This window comes from Salvelinus fontinalis, chromosome 42, assembly GCF_029448725.1.
Source record: "Salvelinus fontinalis isolate EN_2023a chromosome 42, ASM2944872v1, whole genome shotgun sequence".
Classification (NCBI taxonomy): Eukaryota; Metazoa; Chordata; class Actinopteri; order Salmoniformes; family Salmonidae; genus Salvelinus; species Salvelinus fontinalis.
Genome location: NC_074706.1, coordinates 21,260,717 through 21,280,626, shown reverse-complemented (window position 1 = coordinate 21,280,626; position 19,910 = coordinate 21,260,717). Strand labels below are relative to the sequence as shown.

Here is a 19,910-nt window from a genome sequence, read left to right as displayed (position 1 = left end):
CCTTGAGAAGGCTAGTGTGCTTTTGGTGGATACGGTCAATTTTTATGGGTTGCTTGGGGTTTTAGCTGCGGGTATTTTGGTGCGTTACTTCAAAGCACTGTTGTCAGAGAAAAAGCATGATTTGCATTCAGCTTTGAAAGAAAATCAATAAACCCAAATCAGTGAACCAAAACAAAATACAAAAGCAAAGAGAATGTAAAAAGGTCAAATTGTGGTTTCAGATGTGTGTATTTTAGTGCGGCACTTCTAAGCGGTATTGTCTGAGGAAAAGCATGATTCCCATTGAGCTTTGCAATAAAAATCAGATAAACCCGAAACAATAAACAAAACACAATACAAAAGCTCCACTGCTGTACTGAACAATTCCTGAGAAGGAAATAGATGAAAATGTGGGTCGTAATCCAGGATTAGAACAGTTTATTCAAATCAAATGTATTTATATAGCCCTTCTTACATCAGCTGATATCTCAGTGCTGTACAGAAACCCAGCCTAAAACCCCAAACAGCATGCAATGCAGGTGTAGAAGCACTGATCCAAAGTCAGTAAAACCCCACTGCTGTCCACACAGTCAACACGTTCTCTAAGAGCAACATCTGATCTAGAAATGTGTAAATTAAAATGTGCCCATCAGCTAGCTCCTGTCATGCAAAAAGCAAAAACAGGATTAGACATTTTTTTTTACTTCTATGGCTGGGGGCAGTATTGCCGTAAAGCCTATTTGAAATCGGACACTGTGGTGGGATTAACAAGAAGTGTATCTTTAAAATGGTGTGAAATACTTGTATGTTTGAGGAATTTGAATTATGGGATTTCTGTTGTTTTGAATTTGGCGCCCTGCACTTTCATTGGCTGTTGTCATATCGATCCCGTTAACGGGATCTCAGCCATAAGAAGTTTTAAATAACAATTGAAATATCACATTTACATAAGTATTCAGAGCCTTTACTCAGTAATTTGTTGAATCGCCTTTGGCAGCGATTACAGCCTCGAGTCTTTTAGGGTATGACGCTACAAGCTTGGCCGATTAATCGGAATGGCCGATTAATTAGGGCCGATTTCAGGTTTTCGTAACAATCGGAAATCGGTATTTTTTGGACACCTTATTTTTACACCTTTATTTAACTAGGCAAGTCAGTTAAAAACACAGCCTAGGAACGGTGGGTTAACTGCCTTGTTCAGGGGCAGAACGACAGATTTTTACCTTGTCAGCTCGGGGATTCGTTTTTGCAACCTTCCGGTTACTAGTCCAACGCTCTAACCACCTGCCTTACATTGCACTCCTCGAGGAGCCTGCGTGGCAGGCTGACTACCTGTTACGCGTGGGCAGCAAGAAGCCAAGGTAAGATGCCACCCGTTAGATAAAATTCGGAACGGTTCCGTATTTCACTGAAAGAATAAACGTTTTGTTTTCGAAATGATAGTTTTCGGATTCGACCATATTAATGACCAAAGGCTCGTATTTCTGTGTGTTATTATGTTATAATTAAGTCTATGATTTGATATTTGATAGAGCAGTCTGACTGATTGATGGTAGGCAGCAGCAGGCTCGTAAGCATTCATTCAAACAGCACTTTCCTGCGTTTGCCAGCAGCTCTTCGCAATGCTTCAAGCATTGAGCTGTTTATGACTTCAAGCCTATCAACTCCCGAGATGAGGCTGGTGTAACCGATGTGAAATGGCTAGCTAGTTAGCGGGGTGCGCGCTAATAGCGTTTCAATCAGTGACGTCACTCGCTCTGAGACTTGGAGTAGTTGTTCCCCTTGCTCTGAAAGGGAACGCAACTTTTGTGGAGCGATGGGTAACGATGCTTCGAGGGTGGCTGTTGTCGATGTGTTCCTGGTTCGAGCCCAGGTAGGGGCGAGGAGAGGGACGGAAGCTATACTGTTACACTGGCAATACTAAAGTGCCTATAAGAACATCCAATAGTCAAATGTATATGAAATACAAATGGTATAGAGAGAAATAGTCCTATAATTCCTATAATAACTACAACCTAAAACTTCTTACCTGGGAACATTGAAGACTCATGTTAAAAGGAACCACCATCTTTCATATGTTCTCATGTTCTGAGCAAGGAACTTAAACGTTAGCTTTTTTAAACGTTAGCGTCTCCAACACTTTGTTTTTGCATTATTTAAACCAAATTGAACATGTTTCATTTTATAGATGTATTATATTAAGTTAAAAATAAGTGTTCATTCAGTATTGTTGTAATTGTCATTATTACAAATACATTAAAAAAGTTTTTTTTTTTTTTTTTTTTAATCGGCTTATTAATCGGTATCGGCTTTTTTGGTCCTCCAATAATCGGTATCGGCGTTGAAAAATCATAATCGGTCGACCTCTACTTGGCAAACCTGTATTTGGGGAGTTTCTCGCATTCTTCTCTGCAGATCCTCTAAAGCTCTGTCAGATTGGATGGGGAGTGTTGCTGCATAGCTATTTTCAGGTACTCTGGCTGGGCCACTCAAAGACATTCAGAGACTTGTCTCGAAGAGACTCCTTTGTTGTCTTGGCTGGTAGCTGTCTTGTTGGAAGGTGAACCTTCGCCCCAGTCTGAGGTCCTGAGCGCTCGAGTAGATTTTCATCAAGGATCTCTCTGTACTTTGCTCCGTTCATCTTTCCTTCGATCCTGACTAGTCTCCCAGTCACTGCCGCTGAAAAACATCTCCACAACATGATGCTGCCACCACCATGCTTCACCGTAGGGATGGTGCCAGATTTCCTCCAGACGTGACGCTCAGCATTCAGGCTAAAGAGTTCAATAGTTTTTTTTTACCCCTTTATTCTCCCCAATTATGTGGTATCCAATTGGTAGTAGTTACAGTCTTGTCTCATCGCTGCAATTCCCGTACGGACTCGGAGAGGCGAAGGTCGAGAGCCATGCGTCCTCCGAAACACAACCCAACCTAGCTGCACTGCTTCCACCATGCACATCCAACCCGGAAGCCAGCCGCACCAATGTGTCGGAGGAAACACCGTACACCAGGGGACCTGGTCAACGTGCACTGCGCCCGGCCCGCCACAGGAGTCGCTAGTGCGCGATGAAACAAGGATATCCCTGCCGTCCAAACCCTCCCTGACCCGGACGACGCTGGGCCAATTGTGCGTCGCCCCATGGACCTCCCGGTCGTGGCTGGCTGCGACAGAGCCTGGGCTTGAACCCAGAACCTCTGGTGGCACAGCTAGCAGATCACTTAGACCACTGCACCACCCGAGAGGCCCAAGAGTTCAATCTTGGTTTCATCAGACCAGAGAATCTTGTTTCTCATGTTGTGAGAGTCCTTTAGGGTCACCTCCCTGACCAAGGCCCTTCTTGCCCGATTGCTCAGTTTGGCCGGTCAGCCAGCTCTAGGAAGAGTCTTGGTTGTTCCAAACTTTTTCCATTTAAGAATGATGGAGGCCACTGTGTTCTTGGGGACCTTCAATGCTGCAGAATTCTTTTGGTACCCTTCCCCCATATCTGTGCCTTGACATAATCCTGTCTCGGAGCTCTACGGGAAATTCCTTCAACCTCATGGCTTAGTTTTTGCTCTGACGTGCTATGTCAACTGTGGGACCTTACATAGACAGGTGTGTGACTTTCCAAATCATGTCCAATCAATTGAATTTACCACAGGTGGACTCCAATCAAGTTGCAGAAACATCAAGGATGATCAACGGAAACCATTTAGAGTATCATAGCAAAGGGTCTGAATACTTATGTAAATAAGGTATCTGTTTATGAATGCACTGTAAATCAGCACTCTGACTTTTTATTCAGCCTTTAAAAATCAGGAATTGCCAATGAGATAAAGAATCCCTTTTCCAAGAATTCTCAATATTTGGTAGCTTGTATTACTACACTGAACAAAAATAAAACGCAACATGCAACAATTTCAATGATTTTACTGAGTTAGTTCGTATAAGGAAATCAGTCAATTTAAATAAATGCATTAGGCCCTAATCTATGGAGTTCACCTAATAGCTTTTTTGCACTATTGGTTAGAGCCTGTAAGTAAGCAGTTCACTGTAAGGTCTACCTACACCTGTTGTATTCAGCGCACGTGACAAATAAACTTTGATTTGATTTGACTGGGAAAAAAGTAGGAGCGTGGATCAGAAAACCAGTCAGTATATGGTGTGAACACAATTTGCCTTATGCAATGCGACACATCTCCTTTACATATAGTTGATTAGGCTTTTGATTGTGGCCTGTGCAATGTTGTCTCACTCCTCTTCAATGGCTGTGCAAAGTCGCTGGATATTGTCAGGAACTGGAACACGTTGTCGTACACATCAAACCAGAGCATACCACACATGCTCAATGGGTGCCATGTCTGGTGAGCAGTCAGGCCTAGGACATTTTCAGCTTCCAGGAATTGTGTACAGATCCTTGCGACATGGGACCGTTCATTATCACGCTGAAACATAAGGTGATGGCGGCGGATGAACGGCACGACAGTGGGGTCTCAGCATCTCATCATGGTATCTCTGTGCATTCAATTTGGCACCGCTAAAATGCAAGTGTGTTCCTTGTCTGTAGCTTATGCCTGCCCATACCATAACCCCACCACCACGGGGCACTCTGTTCACAACTATGTCAGCAAGCCGCACAACCACACGACACCGTGCATGGCGTCTGCCATCTGCCCGGTACAGTTGAAACCAGGATTCATCTGTGAAGGGCACGCTTCTCCAGCGTGCCAGTGGCCATCGAGCATTTGACCACTGAAGTCAGTTACGACACCGAACTGTAGTCAGGTCACGACCCTGGTGTGGACGGCGAGCACACAGATGATTTTCCCTGAGATGGTTTCTGACAGTTTGTGCAGAAATCCTTTGGTTGTGAAAACCCACAATTTGCAAATCCACAAATCTGTGCACAAAATGTGAGAGAAATAAGCTTTTTGTGCGTGTGGAAAATTTCTGGGATCTTTTATTTCAGCTCAAAAAACCAACACTTTACATGTTACGTTTATATTTTTGTTCAGTATACATAGTACATTTATGATAACTCGGTCAAAGGCCTAGCCAAATAGGCAACTCCAGAATTCCCAGAATCCTTATACTATTTATTTATTTACAGTCCTAAAGTAGTATTCACTAAACAGTATGTAGTATGACAATTCAGTCACAGCCCCGGCCAAATAGGCAGCTGAAGTGTAGAAGACTTGAGAACACCTTTAGCCCACGCCACTTTACTAAAAGAGCTATAAGATGCTTTGGGATAGTAAATCTGTCCATGTGCCCTTGAGCAAGACACTTCACCCTTATTGCTCCTGTAAGTCACTCTGGATAAGAGCGTCTGCTAAATGACTAAAATGAAAATATCAAACTGCTTAGACCCCATATCACATTTGATCCCCAACAAGCCCTCCACTGGACTTAACAGTTTTAAATAAAATTATATCTCCCTGTTACATGGGATGTGTTTGTTCAACCTCTCTACTCATTAGCGGACCCCCCTCTGTGTGAACGAATGAGCCCGGGAGGGGGGGGGGGGGGGGGGGGGGAGGACAATACGCTGACCCCCTCGTTCCCAATACCCATACTGGGTCCGAGGCAACAACAGAGCCCGGTGTTGTCCAGCAGGGTTGCATCACATCATTGCTATGGCGGCCAACCGCCAACGAGCAGTAGCCACTGCCCTGAGAGCGCTAATGTAAGCTAATGCAATTACGCAACACAAGGCCATGCTCTGTGGCTGGGGGGAAAAGCAATTGGATATGACAACCTGCGGTGTTGCTTCTGTCCAGTGTGGGTCCGGGATTATACTGTGCTACTGTTACTGTTATAGAGCAGCAGTAGAAACCTATGGAGGCACAGGAGGATGATTAGAAGAGTGAGGACAGAAAAAGTGAAAGACAGAAAAAGTGAGAAAGAAAATGGAAAACAGGGAAAGAGGCAGAGGGAGCAAAGTGACAGAGCGAAAAAGCATGACGACAGAGAACGAGAGATAGAAATAGAGACGGGGAGCAGAATAGGACTCGTTCAGGTCACCACTCCATCCCGTCAGGCAGAAACAGAGAAAGGGCATTAGCGTTAGCAATAGCGCTAGCTACGATTAGCATGGTAGCGTTATGTAAGCTGTATGGCAGAATGGTCCTCTAACAGTGAACAATACCTCAAGAGTTGCCTCTGCGGTCTCCTCTACCCCACTGGACCATGGCCATAACGATTAACAGTTAGCGCTAACGGGAAGTAATTGCAGTATAGAGATGGCCTGCTATCCAAAACCAGATCGAACCGGTTCATCAGAAAAGTAGGGAATTATCATATGAGTAATTAGTATGCATTCAAAATGCGGTTCCCTACCAATGTGTGGAGATGTGGATAGGGATAAACAAGTCAAGGTAGCCTGGAGTGAAAGGACTGCCCATAAATCTTGCTCAATGTGGCACTCTTTCTGTTGTTCTGTCTGCCCGTCTCTGTCATTCTGTCTACCTGTGGTCCTGTCAGTCCCTCCATCTCTGTAGACCTGCAAAGTCTGCAGTCTGGCAGGACTCTCTCTCTCTGTGTGTGTGTGTGTGTGTGTGTGTGTGTGTGTGTGTGTGTGTGTGTGTGTGTGTGTGTGTGTGTGTGTGTGTGTGTGTGTGTGTGTGTGTGTGTGTGTGTGTGTGTGTGTGTGTGTGTGTGTGTGTGTGTTGGTGCGAGTGGACATGCTGGAGGAGCCTCGTCAGCGGCGGTATTTCAGCTCAAATCATTATTCTACTGAGGGACTGTCTGTCCACAGGCCATCATGTCCATATTGCATACCCTGATGAATAGACCTGGCAGACGTTGGCACCATGTGACCTCACAAACAAAACAGAAAAGAGTGGAGTCAGTGGACTGATAGTATGACGGAGCCCCAATGTCGACCACTGTCTCGCGATCATATTTCACGTGTCAAGTGCCATGCTCAGTCCTATGGAGTCTCGTGGAATCGTCTACTTGAATGCTGCAGAAATGGCAAAACAGTTTATTTCAGATACAATAGTCAACAATTCTCTGTCAACTATGTTCAAAACCATACTTCTCATTTTCAACCCATCTTGGAATGTGACAGGGCCTTCGATCGCTCTGTGTGACACACTGCATGGGCTGACTGTCAAAGCAGTTTTGTTATCTGCCCTGCCAGATAGTCTCCACAAAGAGACTTTCTCTGTAAAACAGCAGGCATTCCTGACAGGCCAAGGTTGGTAAGTCAAAATCAGTGAAAAGTCACTGCTAACCATCTGAGAAGGGTCCTAAAACAGGCCACTGCTGAGAAGGGTTCTAGGTTCTGAAGTCCTAGGAGGGCATAGGGCGCAGAACTTTTCAACTCCATGCTTGGAGGGCTGAGCCCCAAACACTGCCGGTGTTCCTCATCTGCGCTTTAAATCGTGACACGAATCAATCCATTGGCGAGCAACTAGGTGGAAAAGGAAACGGAAGCTCTGCAGGCCTGCAATTAAAAAGCCTTGGTGAGGGCTTCTATACCGTCTTTCCATCTCTGTGAAGCTGACCTGACATCCATTTTAATAGGCCTGACATTTCCTATTCGCGGCTAGGCGGTGCGGAGGAGACAGACGTTATGGGGGAGTTGGGAGCGAGAGCACCGTCTGTTGACTGGGTGTTTAGCATTGGAAAGAAGACCTTTCGTGACGTGCGAAGAGCTAAATAGCCCCACAGGGGACCTGCAGAGTCTTTGGACAGCAGGCTAGAGAGCCTTGTTATTCTAAAACACTCCTATGCTAATGCTACCACTAACTGCTAACGACTTTGAAGGTGGAGGGAATGTGGTAGTAAGAGTGAAGCAGCTAGCCTAGCGCTGAAGGAAATGCCATTTCAGTGTGGAGGATAGAGAGGATCATTATTCAGGCAGGCTCAATGCTAATGCTACATCACTAATGATAATAGCTAACTGCTAAATGTTTTGAAGGTGGAATGAGGGGTGAAGCAGCTAGCGCAGAGAATTGAGACACGTATGAATTCAAACTTTCTGGCTCAATGCTAATGGTTTTGAAGGTGAATGTGGCTATCTGCGGGAATTAACCAGTAGGGGTAATGTCATGCTAAGACAATTTCTCTTCAACTGCAAAGGGGGACAGCGTTCCCTGCATCCTTGCAAAAGACAATTTAGCGGTATGGCTAATGAATTACCCCACTCAATGAATACATCGTGGATATAACATTGATATTCACATAACCTACAATCAGGCTACTAGACAAGCATGATTAAAAAGAGAAGTAGATTTCAACATAACAAGATTGACTCGATCAGCTGTAGCTTATACAGTATTACCTCCCCATAGATGGGACGGAATTCCCCAATACGGTATTACCTCCCCATAGATGGGACGGAATTCCCCAATACGGTATTACCACCCCATAGATGGAACTGAATTATCCAATACGGTATTACCTCCCCATAGATGGGACTGAATTATCCAATACGGTATTACCTCCCCATAGATGGGACTGAATTATCCAATACGGTATTACCACCCCATAGATGGGACTGAATTATCCAATACGGTATTACCACCCCATAGATGGGACTGAATTATCCAATACGGTATTACCACCCCATAGATGGGACTGAATTATCCAATACGGTATTACCTCCCCATAGATGGGACTGAATTATCCAATACGGTATTACCACCCCATAGATGGAACTGAATTATCCAATACGGTATTACCACCCCATAGATGGGACTGAATTATCCAATACGGTATTACCTCCCCATAGATGGGACTGAATTATCCAATACGGTATTACCACCCCATAGATGGAACTGAATTATCCAATACGGTATTACCTCCCCATAGATGGGACTGAATTATCCAATACGGTATTACCTCCCCATAGATGGGACTGAATTATCCAATACGGTATTACCACCCCATAGATGGAACTGAATTATCCAATACGGTATTACCTCCCCATAGATGGGACTGAATTATCCAATACGGTATTACCTGCCAATAGATGGGACGGAATTCCCCAATACGGTATTACCACCCCATAGACGGACTGAATTCCCCAGGTGCCAGCGTGAACTGCGTGGAGTAGGATAAGGTGGTCTAACGAGGGGCGAGTGGGTTATACTTACATCCCTTAGACAGGCCCTTTGCCCTCCAGAGGGCTCTGGAGCAGAGAGAGGTCTATTTACATTTTAGTCATTTAGCAGACACTCCTATCCAGAGCGACTTACAGGAGCAATTAGGGTTTAGCGCCTTGCTCTATCAGGAGGGGACTTTATAGGATCTGTGTCGGAGAGGGTAACACTAACCTCTGCGAGTTAAGATATTCCCAGGCCAGGATGCTTTACTGTCGGATAGGCACTCTGTAATGATGCCACATTTAACTTTTTGAGTTGAGTTTCGAGTCGTTGTCCTTAGACACTGATCTAAGATCAGCTTAACCTTTGGAGGTGAGGGTGGAGTAGGGGTTAGGGGGTAATGCAAAATTGTCTTCTGATCAGCTTCAAGGGGCAACTTCATAACACTCTGAAAGCCCCCCGCGAGATCGTAGGGCAAGTGGCTCAAAAAAGGTCACAGATGCAAACAAAGTTTATAGACTCAGAGGTTAAAGTATATGGGAAAGGTGACAGTCAAAGGCTTGACATGTAAAGAATGTCAAAGACAAACTCTTGGTGTGTATAGTTGGACTGGAGAGCCCTTGTTTTGGTACCAGTCTCAATCTTGTGGGGTAGACTGTGTACCAGAAAAATATTTTAAGTACCCTCCTGGTGTTTTGGGCTCTTGTTACAGACAATTATACTTCTATTTTCATTGCCGTCATCAAATAGCAACAGGCCTAAAGAGTTTAGCTGTGACACAACCCTGACACACTACTCGCCCAGCTAACGGTAAGCAATAGCAGACATTACATAGCACTGAAAATGAGTGTGTGTGTGCAGGTCTGTGGGTGTTGTTGTGCTTGTGGGTTTCTTTGCTGACCTGTGTGTGTGTGTGTGTGTGTGTGTGTGTGTGTGTGTGTGTGTGTGTGTGTGTGTGTGTGTGTGTGTGTGTGTGTGTGTGTGTGTGTGTGTGTGTGTGCGTGTGTGTGTGTGTGAGCATGCAACTGTTTGTATGCGTGTGGTTGTCGTTATGCATGCGTGTTGGTGTATCTGTGCATACGTGTTTGCTGAGTTTCACTTTCTGACACGGCCTTGTAACTCAAGAAGCTTGTTTTTCACTGCTTGCTGCAAAGCAATCTTTGGAAGATCTTTTGTCTTTGTGTACGACAGGGCCTTTTAACAAATGACCCTAAACGGCATGGTATGAGGAAGATAAAAAAACAAGAGTTGCCAAACCAGACACATTTATCTTCAACATTTTTCAACCTAACCCGAAATCTGCTAATACTTCAACTGAGTCCTCTTGCCTATTGGTCAGTCAAGCCCTCCTCTTCCTGAACTAAATTGAAATCCTTTGCCTGTAAATAAAACTGAACCACATTCCATCCATTAACGCCCTATCGATTGATCACTGTGGACACTGTGCGTACACAACCCTGTGAGGTGAAATCGTCACCCGAAAGTGTGGTGGTGGTGGGGGGGCAAAAATGTCCTTGTACCATTCGCCAATGGGCATGCAACAAAGCGTCCCTGTGTGTGTGTGAGGTCAGGGGGAACAAGGACCAAGGGAGCTGCGCTCTCTCTCTCTCTCTCTCTCTCTCTCTCTCTCTCTCTCTCTCTGCATGTGAGAGTGTGGACTCAAGGGGTGGGTGGGGTCAAGGTGGCATTCCACAACACCTCAGAGACTGGCCTAATGGACTGATAATTGTGGAGGGGAAAAAGAGCAGGACGAAAAAGTGAAAAGGGTAGAATGAAGTAGGAGGGAGAGAGAGGAAGAGAAAAGGCAGGGGAGGGTTTGGGAAATTGGTTGGTTTCGGTTGTCTTTCAATATGGGTTCAAATTAGAGTTATGGAAGCCTTCCGGATACTACACAAAACTCAATCCATGTCACTCTCTCTCTCTCTGCCTCCATCTTCCCCCCGTTCTCCATCTCTTTCATTATTTTAGCCATGTTCTATTTGCAATATGATGGCACATCAGGGTTCAAGACAGACAAGTGGCACGGGACCAGCGAGGCTGTGTAAACATGATGAGCATTGACAAGACTGCAGAGGCGAAAGCCCTAAAGGCCATACACCATTTTGACAGGCAGCCGACGTGTTAGAGGTGAAAATGCAAGCAACGTATTGTTTTTTTGTGGCTATATTGTAGACTATTTGAAGAGCCTGGTTTGGGTTAGACATTTCTATGTTCTAAATGAAAGCAGAGTACAGTTATTTGTCAGGCTTTTTCCTGAGGTTAGAGGTTCGGGAAGAAAAATCCTGGTTTTAATTTAAACCATTTTCGTCCTGTCCACTGTTGGGTTTGGCTATGGTGTAGTGCTGGGATGTAGTGGTACTGTTCTGTTCCAACAGACAAAGAGTATCCGATCTAATCATATCACAATTATGTTTTTAAGTGCATGTTCTCAATACAAAAACAAATGACTAAAATCAAATACTATAATGCAAAAAGCAAATAGACTTAAAAAAAAAAGTACAAAATAAATACTTGTTTATTATTCATAATTTTGGAGTGCACATAATTACTGCTGGACTATTCCATTCACTTTGCCCTCATTGTTGATTTTATGACAACTTATGAATTGTTATCAAAATCATACATCCAGTCCACTGATACGCAAGTGCTCGACTCCCAATGGTTTGTGAGGCATGTCCGTTCAAACAAAGCCTACTCTGACTGACATTACACCTGCAAACACAGCAAAAACTCATTACCTTTCATGTACAGACAGCTAGTGCAAGAGTGGCAAAAAGAAAAATCTTACCGTCATAAAAATCAAAAGCTGGGAGACTTATTCGGGAGAGACGGGCATCGGGGATCTCAATTCTTCCCTCGTTCCGGAGAATTCCGCACTCCTCCTCAGGCTTTAAATCCAGAGCCTAGTCTGTCCGTTCCTGGGAAGCACCCAGATGCAACAGAGAGAAGAGGAAAACAGAGTTAGAGAAGAGAGCGAGAGAGTTCCCTGTTTAGGTGAAGCAGTGATGAGATATGGCTATTTTGAGACACAGACATGCTGCAACTACAGGACTGGAAAGTTACCCCTAGAGTAGGTGGGTCAGAGTGTGTGGGAATGTGTATGGGGGGGTGGATAAAGTGACAGGATCTGCTTCTGAATATATATGCCTACATACATACATACATACATACATACATACATACACGTAGCCATCACGCAGTTACAAACCCACACGCTCACACACACACCTCCACATCCCAGGCATGAGCAACGCCAGTGGGGCAGCAGCTAAGTACCAGACAGGCATTCCTCTGTCAGGATAAGCAGCAGAGTCAAAATAAATGATGGATAGACTAGAAGGGGGACGGAATGGGCAGACTGCGCGGAGTGAGGTGTCAAATAGGTAACGCACACCCATCTCTCCCCAAGCGTCGCTATTTGAACGATTATGTGTGTGCCGTTAACTTATTGGGGGCCATGTAAAGTGGAGTTCCCACACAGAAATGATGTTGAGCAACAAGCCATATTTGATATAGCCCATGCATGACACAAGCTTTCGCTCGCTGCTGTTGACGGTTTGATCATCTGTCAGAAAAGTTGGCCCGGCTCAGTGTGATGATCCGCGAGCACATAAACATTAAGCACACACACACACACACGTCGCGCACACCCTCCCCTCCACCCTATCCCGAGCAGCTATTCGCAGGCAAGTGATATAACTAGAGCTATATTCACCTTGCATTTAGAGGCTGGTCATCGCATGCCGTAACACAGCTACTGGACAACTTCCACCTCTCTAAGCGCAGCAGTAAACCAAACAGACACAAATAGATGCGGCAAGGGACATACACGACATAACACAAGCTTCATCCGCCTGGTCCCTGAGATGTTCATTAAGTTCCTTTAATGAACCCCTTTGGATGAGTCGAATTAAAAACTCACTGGTGGTCACTGATGAGGTAGCCAAGACTGATAAATTATTCAACATATTTAACAAAAGGAGTTAGTTATCGTGGACGATAATTCACTACCGCAATTTCTCCGGTGAACTTCACCGGCTCACACTCCAGTGCTCTCTCATGGGCTTCGCCCCAATATACTGTAATATATGGCCTCATTTCCTACTTTCCAATCAAAACAGATGGATGACAAGAATGGATATGTTTTCAATTAAATGTTTTCATCAAGATGAGTAATTTAAAAATCAGTGGCCATGAAGGAAATGAGATGAGGAAGCTTTCAAGGAAATAGTGGGATAAAGAGATTGATGTTTCACTTGTTACCATTTTGAGGCAGAGGCTTCCATAACAAACATGCCTACAGAAACTGCTGTGCCAACCACTCCCTTTTCTTGTGGATTTTGGGTGTCTCCTACACTTGCCAACCACAAGAGCTACTTTGGCCATTTGGGGTGTAGCTTTGTGTGTTGTGAGTTCTGCGATGCATTTCTGCTGTTTACAGAAAGGCACATTGACGTACAGCACAGTGTCTATTATGGGGTTCCCACTGTGAACGTGCTAAGAGAAATGGAGAGTTTCATGTTGTTGGAGAGATGAGGACAATGCTATCCCTATCTGTGATGTGGTAGGAAAAATAAGTTGTATTCCATCCACTGATAGAACTTCCTCTTGCGTTAAAATGGCTCCAATGGTCTGCATAGATTACTTCCGAACTTTAACATCATGTATTATTGAGCTATAAATATGGATGCCTCGCATGTGAATGTACCATACAATACATAGACTACTTTCATTTCACACAAAGTATATTTTTCTAATTGTAAAGTTAACTTCTTGTGGCTGGGGGCAGTATTGAGTAGCTTGGATGAATAAGGTGCCCAGAGTAAACGGCCTGCTACTCAGTCCCAGTTGCTAATATATGCATAGTATTAGTAGATTTGGATAGAAAACACTCTGAAGTTTCTAAAACTGTTTGAATGATGTCTGTGAGTATAACATAACTCATATGGCAGGCAAAAACCTGAGAAGAAATCCAACCAGGAAGTGGGAAATCTGAGGTTGGTCGTTTTTCAACTCATTCCCTATTGAAGACCAGTATCCCTTCTTTCTTTTCTCTCCAAAACTCTTGAACGTGCCGTCCTTGGCCAGCTCTCCTGCTATCTCTCTCAGAATGACCTTCTTGATCCAAATCAGTCAGGTTTCAAGACTAGTCATTCAACTGAGACTGCTCTTCTCTGTGTCACGGAGGCGCTCCGCACTGCTAAAGCTAACTCTCTCTCCTCTGCTCTCATCCTTCTAGACCTATCGGCTGCCTTTGATACTGTGAACCATCAGATCCTCCTCTCCACCCTCTCCGAGTTGGGCATCTCCGGCGCGGCCCACGCTTGGATTGCGTCCTACCTGACAGGTCGCTCCTACCAGGTGGCGTGGCGAGAATCTGTCTCCGCACCACGTGCTCTCACCACTGGTGTCCCCCAGGGCTCTGTTCTAGGCCCTCTCCTATTCTCGCTATACACCAAGTCACTTGGCTCTGTCATATCCTCACATGGTCTCTCCTATCATTGCTATGCAGACGACACACAATTAATCTTCTCCTTTCCCCCTTCTGATAACCAGGTGGCGAATCGCATCTCTGCATGTCTGGCAGACATATCAGTGTGGATGACGGATCACCACCTCAAGCTGAACCTCGGCAAGACGGAGCTGCTCTTCCTCCCGGGGAAGGACTGCCCGTTCCATGATCTTGCCATCACGCTTGACAACTCCATTGTGTCCTCCTCCCAGAGCGCTAAGAACCTTGGCGTGATCCTGGACAACACCCTGTCGTTCTCAACCAACATCAAGGCGGTGACCCGTTCCTGTAGGTTCATGCTCTACAACATTCGCAGAGTACGACCCTGCCTCACACAGGAAGCGGCGCAGGTACTAATCCAGGCACTTGTCATCTCCCGTCTGGATTACTGCAACTCGCTGTTGGCTGGGCTCCCTGCCTGTGCGATTAAACCCCTACAACTCATCCAGAACGCCGCAGCCCGTCTGGTGTTCAACCTTCCCAAGTTCTCTCACGTCACCCCGCTCCTCCGCTCTCTCCACTGGCTTCCAGTTGAAGCTCGCATCCGCTACAAGACCATGGTGCTTGCCTACGGAGCTGTGAGGGGAACGGCACCTCCGTACCTTCAGGCTCTGATCAGGCCCTACACCCAAACAAGGGCACTGCGTTCATCCACCTCTGGCCTGCTCGCCTCCCTACCTCTGAGGAAGTACAGCTCCCGCTCAGCCCAGTCAAAACTGTTCGCTGCTCTGGCACCCCAATGGTGGAACAAACTCCCCCACGACGCCAGGTCAGCAGAATCAATCACCACCTTCCGGAGACACCTGAAACCCCACCTCTTTAAGGAATACCTAGGATAGGATAAAGTAATCCTTCTAACCCCCCCCCCCCCCCTTAGAGTTAGATGCACTATTGTAAAGTGGTTGTTCCACTGGACATCATAAGGTGAATGCACATACTTGTAAGTCGCTCTGGATAAGAGCGTCTGCTAAATGACTTAAATGTAAAATGTAAATGAAGATACAGTGGGATATTGGTCATGTTGCACTTCCTAAGGCTTCCACTAGATGTCAACAGTCTTTAGAAACTTGTTTGAGGCTTCTACTGTAAAGGAGGGGCTCATAAGGGCTCTTTGAGTCAGTGGTCTGGCAGAGTGCCACAGGCTCGTGACGCTCGTTCACGTGAGAGGTAGCTTGCTTTTTCTACAGACAAAGGAATTCTCCGGTTGGAACATTATTGAAGATTTATGTTAAAAACATCCTAAAGATTGATTCTATACATCCTTTGACATGTTTCTACGGACTGTAACGGAACATTTTGACATTTCGTCTGCTCCTAGTGAACGCGCTTCGTGACTTTGGATATGTTTACAAAATGCGCTAACAAAAGTAGCTATTTGGACATAAATGATGGACATTATCGAACAAAACAAACATTTATTGTGGAACTGGGATTCCTGGGAGTGCATTCTGATGAAGATCATCAAAGGTAAGTGAATATTTATCATGTTATTTCTGACTTCTGTTGACTGCACAACATGGCCGATATCTTTTTGGCTGGTTTGGGCTCTGAGCGCCGTACTCAGATTATTGCATGGTTTGCTTTTTCCGTAAAGCTTTTTTGAAATCTGACACAGCGGTTGCATTAAGGAGAAGTGGATCTAAAATTCCATGTATAACACTTGTATTTTTGATCAACGTTTATTATGAGTATTTTTGGAAATTGATGTGGCTCTCTGCAAAATCACCGGATGTTTTTGGAACTACTGAACATAACGCGTCAATGTATACTGAGATTTTTTTATATAAATATGAACTTTACCGAAACAAAACATACATGTATTGTGTAAAATGAAGTCCTATGAGTGTCATCTGATGAAGATCAAAGGTTAGTGATTCATTCTATCTCTATTTCTGCTTTTTGTGACTCCTGTCTTTGGCTGGAAAAATGGCTGTGTTTCTGTGACTTGGCGGTGACCTAACATTTACATTTGTGGTGCTTTCGCTGTAAAGCCTTTTTGAAATCGGACACTGTGGTGGGATTAACAACAAGATTACCTTTAAAATGGTATAAGATACATGTATGTTTGAGGAATTTTATTTTATGAGATTTTTGTTGTTTGAATTTGGCGCCCTGCACTTTCACTGGCTGTTGTCAAATCGATCCCGTTAGCGGGATCTCAGCCATAAGAAGTTTTTAAGGTCATGCAACCTGAATTGCAAGTCTTTATCATCCACATGCTTTGAGACACAGAAATCCCTGATAATCGAATAGGTGTTTAAATGATTCTGATGCTAACTAACTAATGTGATGCTAACTAATACCACATAGTTTCTAAACCCAGTAGCGCGACATCGCAAGACTTCCGGGAACATTTGTGAAGCCAACCAAGCAGACCGGGGATTGTGGTTTGAGAAGTCAATGTGAGAAGTGAAAAATTCTTAAGTTGTTAATTTTCTCGAAATCTAAAAAAGGCACAACCTAGATTGGAGCCAATGTCTTGAGTAGTCGTACATGTTATTACTCCAACTTCGTGAAAGTTGCAAACTGGCACGTTTTTATTTTCGTCAAGTTCGGCGCGAGACGACCGTTAGACCCGATGACGTGTTTCTGCACATGAGCTTAGCTAGCCAATGTCACACTGGGAAGCAGTTACAGCCTGTCTTCATACTGTGCGGTCTTTGCTCATACTTTCAACTAGTTAGCTTGATGCTAACGGATACTAACAACAAGCTAACTCCTAGCAATAGAGCTAGCAACAAGTCAACCGCGAACTGTGCTAACAACAACAACCTGGTGCTAACTGATGCTAACAACAAACTAAGTCCAAGCAATAGAGCTACCGACAGTTGAGCCGCTACCGCTAGCTAGCTCAGTGCTAACAAGAAGGCCCAGAGAAACTCTCCTCCACCTGCATGTCCAGCAACTATGCAGTGTGACAAAAAGGTAAATGGAGCATCGATTCAGCCAGCTGCCCGTCCTGGATCAACACAGTCCGAGTCCCTCTGTCACCCTGCCAACGATGAAGTGGTAACGCTCAAATCCCCTCTAAAAAAGGTACCGACGGCCACCATGGAAATAAGCAGCGCTGACGACATGATAACATGTCTCCTGCCACTGAAGTAGTCCCATTCTAAGCCTGGCACCTTGAGGACCACGGCGATTGGGGCGTCAGCTGTCATGATTAAGCGGCAACTGGCAGCGCTAGCTGCGGTATCTCGATGAGCTGAGAATTGACATGTGCTAATGATGTAACCTTGGTGGGGGGGGGGGGGGGGGGGTATTCAGACAGATCATGGACCTAAAAGGAACGGTCTGTCATTCTGTCTGTTATTCTGAGGGCCAGAAAGAGAGTAATTTTCAGCCTGTTCCATTTCAGTTCTAGTCATGAAGATAAAAATGGGACGTTTTCATCCAACCTGGTACTGCCCAGTCTTATGGCATTTAAACACAAATTGGGCATTGTCGCTGATTACTGTTCAGGTAGAGACTTCAGTAATACATGATTGTTAAAGGGAGAAAATAATAAATATGTTGCCCAAACAGCTCTGGAATTATCACATTAAAGTACCAGAGACGAAAAGCTGGCGCACACACAAACCTGAGCCAATCAGGACTAGACGGGGCACGTCAACATTGTCTCACCGGCCTGATTTCAACACCCAATTCATTATCAGCACCAATATGGGTCCAGCCATTCCCAGCTAAGTAAGTGACAGGTTATAAAAAGCAGAGAGGAGCAGGATAAACACAAGTTACAGTGGCACAATGTCTGCGTCCCAAATTACACTATTCCCTATAGAGTGTACTACTTTTGAACAGGGACCCTATAGTGCTCTGGTCAAAGTAATGCACTATCCCTGGAATAGAGCGCCATTTGGGGCACACCCAAACTCAGTTTAGTGGTGGACCAAAAAAATTAAAACGGCCCTAGGCCTATATTTCACCCCACTAGCAAACATCCCAGAAAATAACCTTAAGCCACTGACTTTTATTTTTGGGTGGTTGGCTTCATACAAATATAATTACTCTATGGTTGGCTTAATGTATGTCACCTACAGATAACAAGGAACACTGTCCTGGTATGTTGATTATATAAAACCTGTTATAATAGCCTATTTAAACTAGGCCTAAGTTAAATCATATAGATAGCTATAGCTACAGTATACAGTAGTAGGTTATGTGACCTTTGCCATGTAAAGGCTAGACACAGCCATATAAGATTAATGACAAAATGGCCCCAAATAGAATTCAAAGTAGGCTGTGGCTAAAGTTAACATACCCTTCACATATAAAATAAACTGCATCCCACTGTTGAGCCTGAACCTTATCGAAAGTTTCGGGACGTGAAGTGTTGGGAGATCGATGTCATAAGTGGGAACATTATTCTCCGATGATAGAGTGCCGTAAGAATGTTATGAACATTATGACACGAGTCATCCATCAACCCTGCTCAACCTCTCCCAGACTCCTTCACACCTCTGCCCTGGGACCCCACCAACGGGCCCATTTCCTACCACCTCGCCCGGCAGCCAATCGGGCACCCACGCTCACTACTTCCCTCGCATTCTGCCCGGTAACGGGATCCAAACTGTTGACGGCGGCGCCCAGGCATTTTGGCTTAGGACGTGTCAACCCCGGGATTTACACATACTTGACTGGTGCAGGGTTTAGAGACGGGAAGGCTTTCTTTAGCGCTATACCTCTCATCAAACCGGAGAGACAGAAGCAAGGGAGGGAAAGAGATAGGTGGTGTGTGTGTGTGTGTGTGTGTGTGTGTGTGTGTGTGTGTGTGTAGCCCTTACTTCCTCTACATACCCCAACGCCAGTTCCGCCATATCGGCATCTATTGCAGAGTCGTTGGCGCAAACTACTCTCGCAGCTGGTGCACCGTCTGGTAGCGTATGTCAGCACGACAATAGAATACACAGAGAGAATGAGAGAGAGAGCAAGAGCGCGCGCGAGAGAGAAAAAGAGCGAAACGGATGTAGGATTGTCATTAATACTTTCCTCCTCTGTAATCCGTACCGCTCATTTTCACAGCTTATCCCGGGCCCACAGAAAGGTCACAGAGGAACAAGCCTTGGGCCGGGGCCAGAGGGGCACCACCACTGTGCCTTTTCAGAGAGAGCTTGACCTTTGACCCCCATGAATCACAGCACACTTTTTCCACCGCTCGCAACAAACAGGACGTAAACAAACGAGACCCGGGAAGGGAGTAGCTGGTTTGACACTTTGAAAACATAACGGTCTTATAAAGAAACGTAGGCTTCGTACATTCAATAACCTCAGAAAGAACTCCTACATTTGAAAACACTGCAGGCATAAGCTTTCAGTACTTTATGTTGATATCTACAATATTCTACAGCGCCCTAAAGCGTTATAGAGGATTTGCTTAACTCAGCGA

The 19,910-nt window shown here is 45.0% G+C and overlaps 2 protein-coding genes across 3 annotated transcripts in view; one reads left to right on the top strand and one right to left on the bottom strand.

The window, feature by feature from the left end:
• The window catches only part of LOC129841365 (uncharacterized), a 29,488-nt gene extending 14,125 nt beyond the window's left edge, over positions 1–15,363 (top strand). The window contains exon 2 of the mRNA XM_055909613.1: positions 14,475–15,363. Coding sequence (XP_055765588.1) covers positions 14,475–15,363 — 889 coding nt within the window. The remainder of the gene's footprint in view (positions 1–14,474) is intronic.
• LOC129841503 (sorbin and SH3 domain-containing protein 2-like) overlaps positions 1–19,910 on the bottom strand; it is a 109,186-nt gene that overhangs the window by 70,648 nt on the left and 18,628 nt on the right. The window contains exons 2-3 of one of the 2 annotated variants that reach the window (XM_055909797.1): positions 12,728–12,788; positions 11,801–11,930 (exon numbers count right to left, since the gene is read on the bottom strand). The gene's annotated coding sequence lies outside the window, so the exon portion shown is untranslated. The remainder of the gene's footprint in view (positions 1–11,800; positions 11,931–12,727; positions 12,789–19,910) is intronic. The other variant, XM_055909796.1, reaches the window with a different exon arrangement.